The sequence below is a fragment of the Lynx canadensis genome, chromosome A3 (assembly GCF_007474595.2).
Source record: "Lynx canadensis isolate LIC74 chromosome A3, mLynCan4.pri.v2, whole genome shotgun sequence".
NCBI classification, from domain to species: domain Eukaryota; kingdom Metazoa; phylum Chordata; class Mammalia; order Carnivora; family Felidae; genus Lynx; species Lynx canadensis.
The window spans coordinates 31,384,525-31,402,145 of NC_044305.1; the positions used below are offsets into that span (position 1 = coordinate 31,384,525).

Below are 17,621 nucleotides of genomic sequence, written 5' to 3' on the forward strand. Positions count from 1 at the left end.
TTTAAAAACCCACGAAACTGAGGTATACCCTAAGTGTAAAATACACACCACATTTCAGACAGTATGAAGAAAAAAAAAGATGTAAAGGATCTCATTAGTATTTTTATACTTTTTTCTTGTTGAAATATATTGGGCTACATAAAATATGTTTTTGCATGTTAGATCTATTGTGTTAAATGAAATATTAAAGTTAATTTTACCTGCTTTTTAAATTTTTTTTTTTCAACGTTTATTTATTTTTGGGACAGAGAGAGACAGAGCATGAACGGGGGAGGGGCAGAGAGAGAAGGAGACACAGAATCGGAAACAGGCTCCAGGCTCTGAGCCATCAGCCCAGAGCCTGACGCGGGGCTCGAACTCACAGACCGCGAGATCGTGACCTGGCTGAAGTCGGTTTACCTGCTTTTTAAAAATTTTTTAATGTTTATTTCTGGGGTGGGGGGGGGGCACAGGCAAAGAGACAGCGAGACAGAATCCAAAGCAGACTCCAGGCTCTGAGCTGTCCTCACAGAGCCCAATGCAGGGCTCGAACCCACAAACCACAAGATCATGACCTGAGCCAAAGTCAGACGCTTAACTGACTGAGCCACCCAGGCTCCCTTTTTAACTTTTTTTTTTTTTAAATTTTTTTTTTCAACGTTTATTTATTTTTGGGACAGAGAGAGACAGAGCATGAACGGGGGAGGGGCAGAGAGAGAGGGAGACACAGAATGGGAAACAGGCTCCAGGCTCTGAGCCATCAGCCCAGAGCCTGACGCGGGGCTCGAACTCACGGACCGCGAGATCGTGACCTGGCTGAAGTCGGATGCTTAACCGACTGCGCCACCCAGGCGCCCCCCTTTTTAACTTTTTTAACGTTTATTTATTTTTGAGAGACAGAGAGTGAGCAGGGGAGGGGCAGAGAGAGGGGGAGACACAGAATCCGAAGCAGGCTCCAGGCTCTGAGCTGTCAGCACAGAGCCCGGAGCAAGCAGGGCTCGAACTCACAAACCGCGAGATCATGACCTGAGCTGAAGTTGGAAGCTCAACCAACTGAGCCACCCAGGTGCCCCACCTGCTTTTTTTATTATAGAAGTATAATTGACATACAATGCTATATTCGTTTTACTTGCTTTATCTTCTGCTTATTTTAATGTGACTACTAGAAAATTTAGAATTACATATGTGGCATTACATTTCTGTTGGGCAGTGCTGGCTTAGAGAACGATGATGAAAGGGACAGCTAGTGAAGAAATAGAGGACACAGGGCACTTAGCAGTCACCTGACCACATGTCCTGAAGGCATAGTGAATGGCTCCAGGGGTTGGTGGGGGCTGCCAGAAAGAGTCCGAAAGGCTGAGGCATAGTCACATGAGGACGAGTGTCTTGGGGCTGAGGGATCTCCAGGGAGTCCAGAGATACGTGTGGTGCCAGGAGAAAGTCAGAAAGAGGTAAGTCCTGAGTTTCTCAAGGTAGATACGGATGGTGAAGCTGTGACTTGGGAGGCAAGGAGGTGATCCAGTCCTAGTCAGGGACTCCCATTTACTCTGTCGGAAACATTTTGAAGGAAGCATGCAACAGGATTTGCCAGTGGGTTGGATATGGGGCATGGAAGTCTAAGAGGTGTCAGGAGTGACTCTAAGATTTGGCCTGAGCAACTGGAGGAACAGAGTTGCCTTTTATTGAAAAGGGGGACATCAAGTAGAATGTTGGGGGTGGTAGTGGACGCCATGACTTTATATGGGGGCATGTGAGGTTTGAGGACCCTGCTAGACCTCCAAGTGGGAATCTTGAAGGGGCAGTTGACTACAGGGGTCTGCAGGTCACAGAAGAGCGGAAGCTAGAGAGAGAAATCCAGCCGAGGGCCTTTGCATCTAGATTGTAGTTAAAGCTCTGGGATGGGAATTCTGAGATCAATGATTTCTAGATTAATCCAGCCATCTTCCTATAGCTTGATGAATAACCATGATATGAATAACTCCCAATTTGGGGCATCTGGGTGGCTCAGTTGGTTCAAGTGTCTGACTCTTGGTTTTGGCTCATGTCATGGTCTCACAGTTCATGAGATTGAGCCCTGCGTCAGGCTGTGCACTGATGGCATGGAACCTGCTTGGGATTCTCTGTCTCTCTCTGCCCCTTCCCTGCTTGAGCTCTCTCTCTCCAAAGTAAATAAACATTTAAAATACATACATACATACATACATACACACACGCATAAAATGTTGGGTAAGAAGTTTTGGGGTTGAGTGCTCACTTTGGCAGTACATATACTAAAATTGGAAGAAGTTTTGGGGTTGAACCAGCCACATCACCCCAGCTGAAGAAAGCCATTTCCTCTGCATTAGGCCAACCGGTAAATAGTCCAGACTCTCAGCGTAGAGGTTTCTGTGAGAAATTGACCAACAGCATACATACACTGACAAACAAAAACAAAATTAAAAAAGGAAGTTGCAACAGATGAAGCTTTCTTCTCTTTTGCAGTTCCTTGGTCATCTAAAACAGAACACCAATAAACCCTTGTTTATCACCCTTTAACCCTAAGCTGGTTCTGCATTCCACTTCCTTCCCTCGGAACCCCCAACACCCACACTTCCCTTGCAACTGATACTACAGATGCCTCTTCTCATGGACATAACTGGGAAAACATTTAAAAGTGGCTCCCAGATCAGGGGTGTCTGGGTGGCACAGTCAGTTGAACGTCTGACTTCGGCTCAGGTCATGATCTCGTGGTTGACGAGTTCGAGCCCTGTGTTGGGCTCTGTGCTAACAGCTCAGAGCCTGGAGCCTGCTTCGGATTCTGTGTCTCCCTCTCTCTCTTCCCTTGCTCATGCTCTGTCTCTCTCGGTCTCAAAATAAATAAACATTAAAAAAAAAAAGTGGCTTCCAGATCAAAGAGAGGATAAAGAACCACAGAAGTCAGGAGCTGGAAGCTGGTTATTTTAAAGAACTGATTTCACCTATAAGGAAACCAAAGCCCAGAAAGGTGAGCTGACTTGCTCAAGTTTAGAACTGGTCAGTTTCTGCCTTCTCTTAACTTTTTGTTACAGAAAATTTCAAGTGTATACAAAAGTAGACAGAATAGCCTAATGAACTCATAGATACTCATCACTCAGCTACAATTAGCTGCATTTTGCCCGGTGTTATTTTATCTACCCACCCCCCCCCCCACACACACACATACACTTATATTTATACTGGATTGTTTCAAAGCAAATCCAAGATTCATTTCTCTTGTACTACTTTGGCAGGCTTCTCTAACTCATCTAAGAATATTCAGAAATAAAAACCTATGCCATTAAGCCTTCAATAAAATTAACGGTGACTTCTTTAATATCATCTAATGCTTGTCCATATTCATTTCCCCGTTTATCTCAAAGTTGGCTTAATAGTTGGGTTGTTTCAACCAGGATTAAAGAGGTCCACACGTTGCATTTGGTTGTATGTCTCTTAACCACCTTTTGGTCCACGGCAATCTTATCTCTCTTTTTGTCTTAATGCCATTAATTCCTTAGAGAGAGTGGATCAATTGTGTTCTAGAATGTTCCCTGTTCTGGTTTTTTGTTTGTTTGTTTGTTTGTTTGTTTGTTTTTACATCCATGGTGTCTTCCATGTACCCTGGTGCTTTTTGTTCCCTGTATTGCCTGTACACTGGAAGTCAGGTGTAAACGCTTGCTCATATTCAGATTCAGCTTTTGAAGCAAGAAGAATTGAGAGGAGGTAAATTGGGAATTTGCTGTGGCTGCCCATTGGGGGCCATATACTAGCTCCTGACTACCTCTGGTGGTGCTAAGACCATTCTGCAGGTTCTGCACTGGTCTGATCCCTCCCATTATAAGCTCCCCAACAACTTTCTTTCTTTCTTTTTTTTTTAAAATTTTTTTTAATGTTTTTTATTTATTTTTGAGACAGAGACAGAGCATGAATGGGGGAGGGGCAGAGAGAGAGGGAGACACAGAATCGGAAGCAGGCTCCAGGCTCTGAGCCATCAGCCCAGAGCCCGAGGCAGGGCTCGAACTCACAGACTGCGAGATCGTGACCTGAGCCGAAGTCGGACGCTTAACCGACTGAGCCACCCAGGCGCCCCCCTTTCTTTCTTTTTTTAATATGTATTTATTTTGGGGGAGATCGCAAGCAGGGAGGGGCAGACAGGGGGGACAGAGGATCTGAAGCAGGCTCTGCACTGACAGGCTGACAGCAGCAAGCCTGATGTGGGGCTTGAACTCACTAACTGTGAGATCATGACCTGAGCTGAAGTCTGACACTCAACCGACTGAGCCACCCAAGTGCCCCGCCCCCGCCCTTCCCCATCAACTTTCATACTGTGATTCCAGCATTTTATAATGATCACTGCCTGCATTCATTGTTTCGTGCCGCTTGCAGATGACAAGTTTTCTGATTCTATCATTCTCTTAGCTTCTATTAGCTGGAATTCTTCTATAAAGGAAGACTTTCTGAAATACAGCTGGTCCAGTAAAGGTAGGATAAATGCCTGATTCTGTCCATTTATCAGTTGTGCTCTTGAAACTTCTAATGGTGACAAACGCAGGGTTTTCTGTTCTTTCATTTTGTTCTTGCATCATTGTGATGTTTCAGTCCATTGTAGACACTATCCATTTAGGTGCCGGAACCGTTTGATCTTAGGCAAGTGAAAGTCCCTTCAGGTCGGCTAGTGTGTTCCTCTGACTTCATTCCATTAGCCTTTGACATCTTCCTTGCTGTTGGCAGAGTGAGATGACCATGCGTGTCTCCATGCCCTGCCCTAAACTGTTAAATTCTATTTTCTGCTGGTCTAGTGGGACTTGTGTGACATTTCACTGCGTCTCCTGATATCTCCTATTCCTTTGGACTTCTCTGGGCCTTTCCTCTGGCTAACAGTCATGGTCATTAGATGCTGGTCTTAGACACCTCTACGTTTGGCAAGATACCTCGAGAGTTATACTCTGAGATTATATGGCTCCTTTCTTTTTAGGCATTGGGAGCCCTTGGCATACCCAAATCTCATGCTTTGCTTTGCTTTTTGTTTTGCTTTTGGCTTTAACATGGATGCTTCATAACCACATAGGCAGAAACAAAGGGGAAGGGGAAGAAATCAGAACATTGTGGAGGTTCAGGTCTGCTGTTGGAAGAATTCACTCTCAGTTCAGACATTCCTTTATCCCCTTCTCACCAAACACTGGTGCCTGTGGCCCAAGGTGGATAAGCTCAGTTAAGGCAGGTTCTGGAATGGGCATTTTGACATCCAACATCCAAAGAACTGAGAGGCCTGAGAAAATTGAAACTTAAAAGCTTAAGTTATGGGAAACTGAAACCTAACCAAGCTTAACCAGCTTGTTCCGCTTCTGTACAATTGCTTGGCGCGCCCATGTATTCCTGATCAATCATTATTGCCTGGCACATCCGTATATTCTTGATCAACCATTGTTACTTGGCACATCCGTGTATTCCTGATCAATCATTGTGATACCCGTACCCCCGGTTGTGGTCTGACCTAAAGGCAGGAACCAATCGAATACTGTTAAGTGTCCAACTTTAAACACCAACCAATCGCAGCTCTGTAACTGTGGAAAATTCCTGATTACCCCATGACTTGTTTGTACCTGTCTATAAAAGGGGTGTAAAAACCTCTCTCAGGGCCTCTTGGCGTCACCGGCAACGGGGGCGCAGAGGTCCAGGTTCGAACCTGCAATAAATGACCCTTGCTGCTTAGCTTTGACTCTGGACTCTGGTGGTTCGTTTTTGGGGGTCTCTTAGACTCTGGGCATTTCATTTGGTGCATTGGCCGGGAAGGCCCCCCCCAAACCCACCAGACCCTAAGTCAACGGGTCATTTCTGAGACCGATTGGTAAGTAAGCCGGCTCTGTCTGTGTTTGTGTCTGTGTCTGTTGTCTGTTCGTTTCTGGCTCTCCCGCGCGGGATCTGTATCAGTGACTGACCTAGCCCTGGCGGACGCGCTATAGGGAAGTCAGTCGGGACCAGTAGGAGACGTCCTCTGGCTCCCATCTGGGGCACTATTTTGGCCCATCAGAACTCTTTGTTCGGGTTACGGACACCCGTTCTGTATCTGGTCTCTTCTCCAAGGCACTTTCTGTTTGCCGCCGCGCTTGCGATTTAACTTGTCTCTTCTCCCCTGCAGGTATATCCAACTCGCTTCCGGAACAGAAACTAACTTGGCCCATTTATTTTTTCCTATACAGGTTATGGGACAGAACCAGAGTACACCTCTCTCCCTTCTTCTAGCTAATTTCAAGGATGTCCGGGCTGGAAGAGGGGAGAGAGGCCATAACCTAAGCCTGGACATCCGCCGGTCGAGACTCTTCACTTTCTGCTGGTCTGAGTGGCCCACTTTCGGGGTGGGCTGGCCTACTGAGGGCACTTTTTGTTTGCCTATAGCTGCCAAGGTCAGGGCCACCCAGACCAGGTTCCCTACATCCCCGTCTGGAAAGATCTTGTTGAAAACCCTCCACCCTATCTTCCCCCTCCCCTTGCACCCCAGGCCCTGTCCGCAGCGGCCGCCCCACCTGTTGCCCCGCTGGTTGCCCCTCAAGGGGAACCGGGGGGGGGGGGGGGCGGGAAGCGGCAGCTGTGCCAGAACCAGGGAGGCTACAGGCAGCAGCCGTGCCTAGCCCTATTAAAAATGAAACCAACCGTGAAGGGCCAGTCGGCCAAACTCGCGGGCGCACCCAGTGTGAGCCAAGCTCTCGCCTCCCCCACTCCACTGTAGCCTTACCCCTGCGGGAAATAGGACCCCCCGATGAAACGGGCAATCCCCGACTCCAGTATTGGTCCTTCTCCACCACACCAGTGACCTATATAATTGAAAAACCCAAAATGCTCGGTTTTCTGATAACCCTAGAGATCTTATAGCCCTCCTAGAGAGCATAATGTTCACCCACCAGCCTACCTGGGATGACTGCCAACAGCTTTTGCGAATCCTGTTCACCACGGAAGAAAGGGAGAGAATTCAACTTGCGCGGAAGCTGGTCCCGGAAGAAGATGGTCGACCCACTGTTAACCCTGACCTCATTAATGCAGCGTTTCCCCTGACTCGGCCTGATTGGGACTACAACTCGGCAGAAGGTAGGGGACGACTGCTCATTTATCGCCAGACTCTAATGGCGGGTCTCCGGGCTGCAGCACGCAAGCCCACCAATTTGGCCAAGGTGTACTCGGCAATACAAGGTAAGACAGAGAGCCCTGCCAACTTTTTAGAAAGATTAATGGAAGCCTTTAGGCAGTACACTCCCATGGACCCTGAGGCCCCTGAAAATCTGTCTTTTGTAAACCAGGCTGCCCCTGACATCAAAAAGAAACTCCAAAAATTAGAGGATTTAGAAGGAAAACAGATCCAAGATTTACTCCGCATTGCTCAGCGGGTATATAATAATAGGGACGCTCCAGAGGATAAGCAGAAAACTCGCCCCCCAGGCGCCCCCTAGACAAAGACCAATGCGCCTACTGTAAAGAAAAAGGACATCGGATTCGTGACTGTCCCAAAAAGAAGCAACTGCGCTCGGGGTCAGAGCCATGGCAAACCAAAGCGGCCCCCATCCTATTTACCCAGAACTCAGGAATTCCTGGGGTCTGCGGGATTCTGCTGGTTGTGGATCCCAGGTTTTGCTGAAATGGCCAAACCCCTTTACGCAGTCTCTAAAAACCAACCATCATTTGAATGGTCTGCAGAAGCTGAGCAGGCATTCCAACAGATAAAGAGAGCTCTCCTATCGGCCCCAGCTCTAGGACTGCCCGATATCTCTAAGCCCTTCCACTTATATGTGGATGAGCATAAAGGCATAGCCAAGACAGTGCTAACCCAGCATCCAGGTCCGTGGCCCAGACCAGTGGCCTATCTCTCAAAGAAAAAAAAAACTGGACCCTGTAGCCGCAGGATGGCCCCCTTGTCTCCGGATAATAGTGGCTACAGCCCTAATGGTTAAAGACGCCGATAAGCTGTCCCTGGGTCAAGAGTTACATGTCACCACACCCCACGCCATCGAAGGAGTACTCAAGCAGCCCCCTGATAGGTGGATGAGCAATGCTTGGATGGTCCACTATCAGGGACTCCTGTTAAATCCCTTGCGGACCACATACACCCCTCCCCAAACTCTAAACCCGGCCTCGCTGCTACCCGACCCTGACCTGGACTCCCCGCTCCATGACGGTGCCGACATCCTAGCGCAGATCCATGGAACAAGGAAAGATCTACAGGACCGGCCATTACCTGATGCTGAGGTCACCTGGTTTACTGACGGAAGCAGCTTCGTCCATCAAGGACAGAGGTATGCGGTATGTGGGGGCAGCAGTGACATCTGAGACTGAAGTGATATGGGCAGAGGCTCTGCCCATAGGGACTTCTGCCCAAAGGGCAGAACTAATTGCATTGACCCAAGCATTAAGAATGGGGCGGGACCGCAAAGTGACTGTATATACAGACAGCCGGTATGCCTTTGCCACGGCCCATATACATGGGGCAATATACCGTGAGAGGGGACTACTCACTGCTAAAGGCAAAGACATCAAAAATAAAGATAAAATTCTGGCCCTATTGGCCGTTATTTGGGCCCCTGAAAAACTGGCTATAGTACATTGCCCGGGTCACCAAAAAATAAAAATAAAAAATAACTGATCCAATCTCTCAAGGAAATAACCTCGCTGACCAGACTGCACGCCAGGTAGCACAAAACCCCATTCAAGTACTCCCTGTGCAGCTACCAGACCCAGGGCCCCGAGATTTACCCCCATAGCCTGAATACTCAGAAGATGATCTTATCTGGATGCGCGAGTTCCCCATGACCCAAGTTACAGACGGATGGTGGAGGGACTCCAGAGACCGCCTTATCCTTCCCGAAAAATTGGGCCACGCAATCCTGACAAAAATACTCCAGAACGCGCACCCACACGCCACAGCCCAAGGCCACCGAAAAAGAGGAACCATACCAGGAGCCCACTGGGAAGTGGACTTCACCGAGGTAAAGCCCGGCAAATACGGCTATAAATACTTAGTGTTCGTAGACACTTTTTCAGGATGGACTGAAGCCTTTCCAACCAAGAAGAAAACGGCACAGATAGTAGCCAAAAAGATCCTAGAAAAAATCCTGCTCAGGTATGGTTTTCCAGTCATGATAGGGTCAGACAATGGACCTGCATTCGTCTCTAAGGTAAGTCAGGGATTGGCTTCCGTACTTGGGGCAGATTAGAAATTACATTGTGCCTACCGGCCCCAAAGCTCAGGACAAGTAAAAAAATAAATAAATAAAACATTAAAAGAGACCCTTACTAAATTGACTATGGAGACTGGCGCTAATTGGGTAGAGTTACTCCCCTACGCTCTGTACAGGGTTCGCAACTCCCCATGCAAGTTGGGACTTACACCCTATGAAATCATGTTTGGCCGACCCACACCTATCATACCTACCTCATCATACCTACCTCATTCAATTAGACCAAGATAACAGCCTCTTGTCTTTTCTCAGGGCTCTACAGCGGGTTCATGAGGCCGTGTGGCCTAAACTAAAAGAACTGTATGAGACGGGGCCCCCACCCACTCCTCATCAGTATCGTCCAGGAGACTGGGTCCTCGTCAAGCAACACCGGCAGGAGAACCTTGAACCCAGGTGAAAAGGACCTTACCAAATCATCCTGACGACTCCCACCACCATCAAGGTAGATGACCTCCCCACCTGGATTCACCACACCCACGTGAAGCCTGTCGACCCGCTATCTGACCTCGTGGGACACACTGATAAAAATACTACTTGGACTGTAGACTGGAGTAAGAAAAACCCCCTCAAACTAACCTTGCGCCGTGCCTCCCCTAGACATGTTCAAGATAGTAACCCTTGTCCTACTAGCCCTCAACCTCAACCTCCTGGAGGTAGGACTAAATGCCCCCGTTGACAAACAGAAATTGTACAGAGCTCTGTATGGAAGGCCCTGTGATTGCAGAGGTGGCGTAGTTAGAACCCTTACCCTGCCACATGGTAACAGACTAGTAGCTGGCTCTGTAGGAAGGGGTGGTCACTATCAGCGAAGATACACTCAAACCCAAGACTGTGGGACCACAATTGCTCACTTAACCCAGACCTATGACATCACAGGACCCCCAAAACAGCAGTGGTTATGTGTTGACAAACCTGAGCCCCTGCCCCCCACAGCAGAATGCCCTTGCTCTACTTTCCAGGAGTCGATGCATAGCTCTTGTTATGACTCCTATCAGCAATGTATAGGGCCAGACAACTCCACTACCTACTTTACAGCTATCCTACAGAGTAACAGGGCAGCAAAAGCTAGTGATAATAATATGCAACTTCAAGCCGGCTGCCGTGGCTCAGTTGGAGCCGCCGTCTGCTGGAACCCCCATGCCCATCCCTAGTTTAAACTTTGCAACTGGCAGATCCAAACGAGCTGTGGTTGTTATCCCCCTCCTGACAAGCCTAGGAATTACAGGTGCATTAACTATCGGGACAGCAGGATTAGGAGTCTCCATACACTCCTATCTTTGACTCTCTCGGCAACTAATTAATGATGTCGAGGCCTTGTCAGGGACAATCCAGGATCTGCAGGATCAGCTAGATTCCCTAGCAGAAGTGGTGTTACAAAATAAAAGAGGGTTAGATCTGCTAACCGCAGAACAAGGCAGCATCTGCTTAGCCCTACAAGAAAAATGTTGCTTTTATGCCAATAAATCAGGAATAGTTTGGACCAAAATTAAATAGCTCCAAGAGGACCTCGCACACCGAACAAAATAATAAACTTTATCAGGGACAGACTAAACACCATTCAGGTTATGGTCCTTAGACCACAGTATCAGCTCCTAGACATGGAAAGCGAGCTTGATTAGGTAACACTGTAGGACCCAAGATTGGGTCCTCAGGTACTTGAGAAAGGGGGGAATGAGAGGCCTGAGAAAAATGAAACTTAAAAGCTTAAGTTATGGGAAACTGAAACCTAACCAAGCTTAACCAGCTTGTTCCGCTTCTGTACAATTGCTTGGCGCACCCATGTATTCCTGATCAATCATTATTGCCTGGCACATCCGTATATTCTTGATCAACCATTGTTACTTGGCACATCCGTGTACTCCTGATCAATCATTGTTGCTTGGCACATCCGTGTATTCCTGATCAATCATTGTGATACCCGTACCCCCGGTTGTGGTCTGACCTAAAGGCAGGAACCAATCGAATACTGTTAAGTGCCCAACTTTAAACACCAACCAATCGCAGCTCTGTAACTGTGGAAAATTCCTGATTACCCCATGACTTGTTTGTACCTGTCTATAAAAGGGGTGTAAAAACCTCTCTCAGGGCCTCTTGGCGTCACCGGCAACGGGGGCGCAGAGGTCCAGGTTCGAACCTGCAATAAATGACCCTTGCTGCTTAGCTTTGACTCTGGACTCTGGTGGTTCGTTTTTGGGGGTCTCTTAGACTCTGGGCGTTTCAGAACAAATTTCTGCCTACTGTTATCCACTTCTGACTCTTCCCCTGTCTCTGAGGATCAGAGATAAGGGACAGAGAGCAGAGGTAGGAGCAGCTGGAGCAGGAGGGAGTGAAGCTCAGGGCCAGAGGTGAGGCTCAGGGATGTGGGGGGAATCAGAGAGGATGAGGAAGAGAGGGAAGCCCATGGGGGGCAGAATGAGGCCTGAAGATGGAGTGAAATTACCCAGTGTGCACATACCAGCTAAAAGTCCCGTTGAACAAGCTGAAAGTCCACTGCCTTGTCTATTTAGTACAGCAAAGTGGTTGTAAAACAATTTTGTCCTGAGATTGCTCAGGTTGATGATTACATCTTTTGTCATTTGCATATCAAAATATCCGTATCTCCAAATGAGATCAGACCATTAGCCGTCCAGTTTAGTGTACTGAGGGGACGGTGACCCAGCTCCAGTGGAGGGATGATAGCCTTCGCATGGAAGGATGGATAGAGCTTGGAGTTCAGCAGAGGGTGAGCGGCTGTGACCTTCGATTGCCCAGAGGTCAGGACTAGGACGTTCCAGTGTGAGTCAGCACAGGTGATTAATGAGGCCTGACATGGGGATGTGGGTGTTGCCACCAGCCCATCTAGGAAGCACCGGGCCCCAGACAGATAAGTTCCTTTCTCACTCCCTCTGACCCCCTCCCAAGAGCCCTCACCCAACTTTAGAGGGAAGCCCAGAACTTGTTGTGACACCAGGGGTGAACTTGGCTAGATTATGGGGTCAGAACAAGACAATGACTCACTCATTGCAACAAACACTCATTAAAATTTTAATATTAGCTTTGAAACTCATCTCATTCAGGAAGGTAGTTGGTGACCATCCCATCTCATGACAAGCAAGGAGCCCCTCGCTACCCCTAAGGTAGCTCAACTTTAAACTGTTCTGATGGTGAAGGCCTCTTACAATACAGATGAAATGCGTTTACTCTGTGGTGCCTGTCACACTGTAGGGACTCAATAAAGGTTTGTAGAATAAATGACTGAATAGATGAACAATGTCTTTTCTTAGTAGAAGCAGAAACTGGAGACAGTCCTCCTGGTGTAAGAGTCAGGACAGTGACGCTGGACCCTTGCATTTATCTTAAGCATCCCGTCTCCCCATCCCCCCTTCTTTGTCTTAGGAAAGCTCAGACAGAACTGCTTCTCCCACCCACATGGCTTCCAAGTGCCTGCAACCTAGTCTCAGGGGCTTCGGATGAGATAAAGAGAAAAGGGGCTGTCCCCTCCTTCCCTTATTGCCTTCCCCAGAGCTTGCTGCTGGCTTTCATGCCCTGGGGTGATGTCACTGCTTCAGGGGAGATCTGTCCTGACTGCAGAGAGCCATCCTCCATGTTCCCAGGAGGGGAAGCCACTCCTCCCGGGTTACAGAGCCCGGAGTGGCCTAGAGGGTCCCTGTTGACTCTCCTCCCTTGGAGCAGAAGGCAGTCGAGGCAGCATCACCTGCCTCGCCCCTTCCTGCTCTTCACTTCTCCCAACGTGGTGGCCCAGGGCCCTGGTCACACCGTCAGCTCCCCGAGGGCAACACCCTCACCCCCCAATCCGGGTCCACGTCCTCAGCCAGCCCTTGTGAGGAGCTGCCTCCCTGAAGCAAGGAAGACCAAGTGCTAAGCAGCCTTTTTACATTATGCTGAAAAGGCTACCAAAGAGGTTGAATTCTCCCCAAGATGTACCATCTAGTGGGGACAAGCAGAGTCCAAGTGATACACAGCGTGCAACCACACACGCATTTAAGTTCAGAGAAGGGTCTGAAATAGCCTAACCAAATTAGCGTTTTCGTTCAGGGATTCTTGAGGCCCTTCCCTTATTTCATTCATTTTCGATTTTGCTTATCTATATTCTAAATTTCCTTAAGGTAGTAAAGTTACAGATTGTAAGATATTTTTGGAGGAGAAAGACAGTGAGACCTTACCTCATAATGAACCATAATGGACCATCCATCCCAGGGTATATGCTTGGAGGTGTTTTTCTGACCATGCCTGGAAAGGAACCCTGAACCAAGGCTGACCCAAGGCTCCGCCTTGCCAGGTTCGCTGGGACCCCTCCAGGCACTCAGGACCATGGGGGACCTGGTATAACCCCGTCATCAGGGGACAGACCTGCAGTGTTATATTTAGGTCATTGTTATTTATTTGCCTGTGTACCTATTGGAACTAAACTGCATCCTCTCAAAATTGAAGCCTGATGCTCCGATGTGATGGTATTTGGAGATGGGATCTTTGGGAGGTAGTTAGGCTTGGATTAGCTCATGAGGGAGGGACCCTTATGATGGGATTAGTACCTTTACAAGAAGAGGGAGAGAGAAAGCTTGCCCTCTTTCCAAGTGTGCACAGAGGAAAAGGCCAGCCGAGGACACAGCGAGGCAGCCTTCACCAGAAACAGACCATGATGGCACCTTGATCTTGGACTTCCAGTCTCCGGAACAGTGAGAAATTGATCCCTGTGGTTTACACCACTGCCCAGGCTGTGGTGTTTTGTTGTAGCAGCCCGAGCACAGTACGACAAAGAACACATACATCAAAAGCACAAATCAGTGTGCCAAGTGCCATAGGTGGGGTGATGAGGCCAGAAAGTTCTGGATAAGCCCCTACTCATCTGCAGGCTGCTCAGTGCCCTGAGGGTGCAGGGGAGATGCCCAGAAACGGGCTGTAGATACAGGATGGAAGGGGAGGGAGCTTTTGTGCATAGGGCTCTGATCATTCTTGGCACTAACTACACCTTCATCAGCCACGTGGGCAATGTGCCTGCACAGAGAGGTTGGTGTGGCTTAAGGGAACTCATCTGGGTAAAATAAGGCTGAGGATAATTCAAGGCAATTGTTCTTAGAGGGCGAAGAAGGGACCTCACCCCCACACCCCTTTTCCCCAGGCATGCTGGCCCCAGGTACAGCTCGCGGAAGCAGACAGTGATTGGAGTATGAGTGGCATCGGCCCAATGCTCGCCCCTGGGGTTGTCTCTGGCAGGGCAGCACCACGAACCCACAGGAGCTATCCACAGGTAATACGATGATCTCTAACGATCAAACATCTATCTCACACTAAACTAGATGCCACACGCATACCTTTAACCCACACCCTACTCTGCCAGCTTGGGACTGTTACCCCATTTTTCAGATAAGTAGACTGAGGCTCAGAGATTTGGATTCATACAGATGGAACCAGGATTCCAGTGCATTAGCTGTTATAGGTGTGGCGCCTCATGAGGGGGTAACTGGTGCTCACTGTTGAGGCTCCAGTGTCTGGCATAGCACCAGCATTGACTTGGTAAAAGATATCTTGTGGGTGTCTGTGGATTATATAAAATCAGGAGCACTCCCCGCACCCCAAAGCATACCTCACAGGGAAACTGAGGACTCGATAACAGGAGCTGCAGCATTGAGCCCTGCCCATACTTGACCTGTTCCACCACAGGACACATCACAAGGACCACAGCAGAGGGGTCCCTGCTTCTGCATTTTTGGCATCACCAGCCATTGGCTTCCTTATGTCTTAATGTTTCCCAAGCTTAAAATTAACTGTGAGAAGTGCAAACATTCTGGGGACTCTTCTTGAGCCAAAGGTATCGCCACCCAAACTTAATCAATATGTTGATAGAGTAGTTGGGTCCAGACTCCATATGCTCTTGAGACAACCATGAAATGCCTTCAGAGGGGAAGATGGTGCTCACCTTGGAAGCTGGACTGGTAGGTGAGTCCTTGCTGATTCCCCCAGATGGGAGAGGACTGAGTCATGATACACAAATCCTGTACCTCCAGAGAGCCCTTAAAACTTGTCTGGAGCCTGGGCCCCTCTCTCTCCACCCTCCCCACCTTCTCCTCCCAATGTCAAGCCTGGAATAGTTCATCACGCTTAGTCCCGAAGCCTTGGCCCTTGGCCTTGCTGAAAGTCAATGGAGACAGATTCCTAGTTCCATCTTGAATAAAGACACTTAACGCAAGAAACTGTGTTGCTGAAAGTTACTTATGAGTTGATTCTTTGAAACTGTTGGATACCATCTACCCATTGGGCATGTTCTACAAGGCAGTGGAGGCTAGCCCACCACAGATGAACGCTGCTGAACTGCTGAACTGTTAGTCTGAGTTTCTGGTCATGGGGATGAGGAGGGAGAGGAAGACAAGAGGCTTGTCTCTTTCTTGGTACAGGGCCACACCAGGCAAAATGCTGTTTATTAGTTTTTTTTTCTCTTTAACAGGCTCTCACACCCTCCTCTATATCCTGTTTCCCTGGGCTCTTGTCCCTCATACTGTCTGGCACACCTGTATTCTGGAAGGAAGGACAAGGCCCAGATATCCTGTGCTCCAAAATTCTCTGCCTGCTCTCCTTGCTGGTCAGAACATTCACCAGCACCTACATCTGGAAATCAACCCACACTCTGGTAAAGGACTGATCAGATGAAAATCTTCCTATAGCTGCGTTTTCCAAGAAAAGATACAAATGATTTTTGAGGTTAAATATATTTCTGTATGACTGACTCCTTTATTCCTGATTTCTTGATTACTGATTCCCCAGAATTTCTGATGGGCTGTTGGTCAGCATTTGTGAAGGTGGAGGGCAGGAATGTCTCCCTAACCTTTTCTTTTTTTTTAATGTTTTATTTTTGAGAGACACAGAGACAGAATGTGAGTGGGTTAGGGGCAGAGAGAGAGGGAGACACAGAATCCGAAACAGGCTCCAGGCTCTGAGCTGTCAGCACAGAGCCCGATGCGGGGCTCGAACTCACGAGCTGTTGAGATCATGACCTGAGCCGAAGTCGGATGCTCAACCGACTGAGCCACCTGGGCGCCCCTCCCTAAACTTTCACCTACAGAGCCTTGTATAATACCTCTTCCACCTTACCTTTGGCTCCAGAATGCCATCGCACACACTATGGAAACCTTGTCCTGAAGTTTTTGCATTTTTACCTGGAGCCTGCTTCGGATTCTGTGTCTCCCTCTCTCTCTCCCCCTCCCCCTCTCCTGCTCTGTCTCTCTCTCTCAAAAATAAATAAACATTAAAAAATTTTTTTTTAATTAAAAAAATAAAAGGTAGTAAAACACTTAAAATAGTGATCAGTAGTGTCAGGGTCCCCAAGCAGCCATTACAGATGAAGTCGTAAAATACAGGAAATTGACATGGGAATTTGTCGTTGCATATATGTATATTTTTTAACTTTACATTTTGAAATAATTATAGTTTCACAAGATGCTACAAAGAGAAGTCTTTCATACCTTTCACCTGGTCTCCCACATTTTCTAGAAGAGATTTGGTAGAGTCAGTCCTAATTCTATTTTCAACATTCAGTAGAATTCTCCATGGGAAATGTCTGAGCCTGGAGTTTTTCAGGAGGTTTTAAAACTTGATTTCCTTAATGGTTATGGGGCTATTCAAACTATCTGTTTCATTTTGGGTGACTTCTGGTAGTTTGGGTGACTTCTGGTAGTCTTTCGAGGAATTGGCCTGTTTCTTCTTAAGTTGTCCAGTTTATGTGTAGAGTTTTTCATAGGAGCCTTGTTATCCTTTTGATGTCTGTAGGACCTGTTTCATTTCTGATATTAATAATTTATATCTTCTCTCCTTTTTGTTAGTCTTACTAGAGGGCTATCAATTTTATCAATCTTTTAAAATACCCAGCTTTTTGTTTTATTGGTTTTTCTCTATTCTTCCTTCTGTTTTCAGGTTTACTGATTTACCTTTTATTACCTCCTTCTTCCTGCTTGCTTTGGGTTTGTCTGGATCTTCTTTCTAGTTTCTTGAGATGGAAACTTTGGCTGTTGACCTGAGGCATTTCCTTGTTTCCAAGAGATGCATGCCAGTGCTGTGGGCTCCCTTCTCCTGCCTGCTTTTGTTGTGTTCCACACATTTTGACGTGATGCTGCTAGGTTTTCATTCAGTTCAATGCATTTTTAAAAATTTTGACTTGAAAATTCCTCTTCAATGCATGGATTATTTAGCAATGTTTTCTTTGCAAGTATTGGAAGGTTTGCCTGTTATCTTGTCGTTACAGATTTCTAGTTTGATTGCACTGTGGTCAGGGAACTTGCTCTGTAGGATTTCGATTCACTTAACTTTGTTGAAGTTTGTTTTATGGCCTAGGATGTCGTTTCTCTTGGCACTTAGATGAATGCGTGTTCTGTTCAGTGGAATGTTTTTGCGAATGTCGGCTGGATCCTGTTGGCTGATGGTGATGTTGAATTC

The 17,621-nt window shown here is 47.5% G+C and overlaps 1 protein-coding gene across 11 annotated transcripts; it reads left to right on the top strand.

The window, feature by feature from the left end:
- The first annotated feature begins 1,249 nt into the window (after positions 1-1,249).
- LOC115510316 lies at positions 1,250-10,356 on the top strand. 11 transcript variants are annotated; one of them, XM_030310040.1, is made up of 6 exons: positions 1,256-1,430; positions 4,393-4,455; positions 6,174-6,329; positions 6,876-7,158; positions 8,153-8,255; positions 9,450-10,356. In XM_030310040.1, exons 3-6 carry the CDS (start codon positions 6,177-6,179, stop codon positions 9,592-9,594), a joined length of 684 nt encoding a protein of 227 aa, XP_030165900.1. In that variant the 5' UTR covers positions 1,256-1,430; positions 4,393-4,455; positions 6,174-6,176; the 3' UTR covers positions 9,595-10,356. The 11 variants fall into 11 exon arrangements, 1 of the variants encoding a protein (XP_030165900.1); XR_004343375.1 differs by having other exon boundaries at positions 1,250-1,430; positions 6,900-8,255; positions 8,617-10,356; XR_003967673.2 differs by having other exon boundaries at positions 1,251-1,430; positions 6,174-7,056; positions 7,266-8,255; positions 8,617-10,356.
- The last annotated feature ends 7,265 nt before the right edge of the window (positions 10,357-17,621 follow it).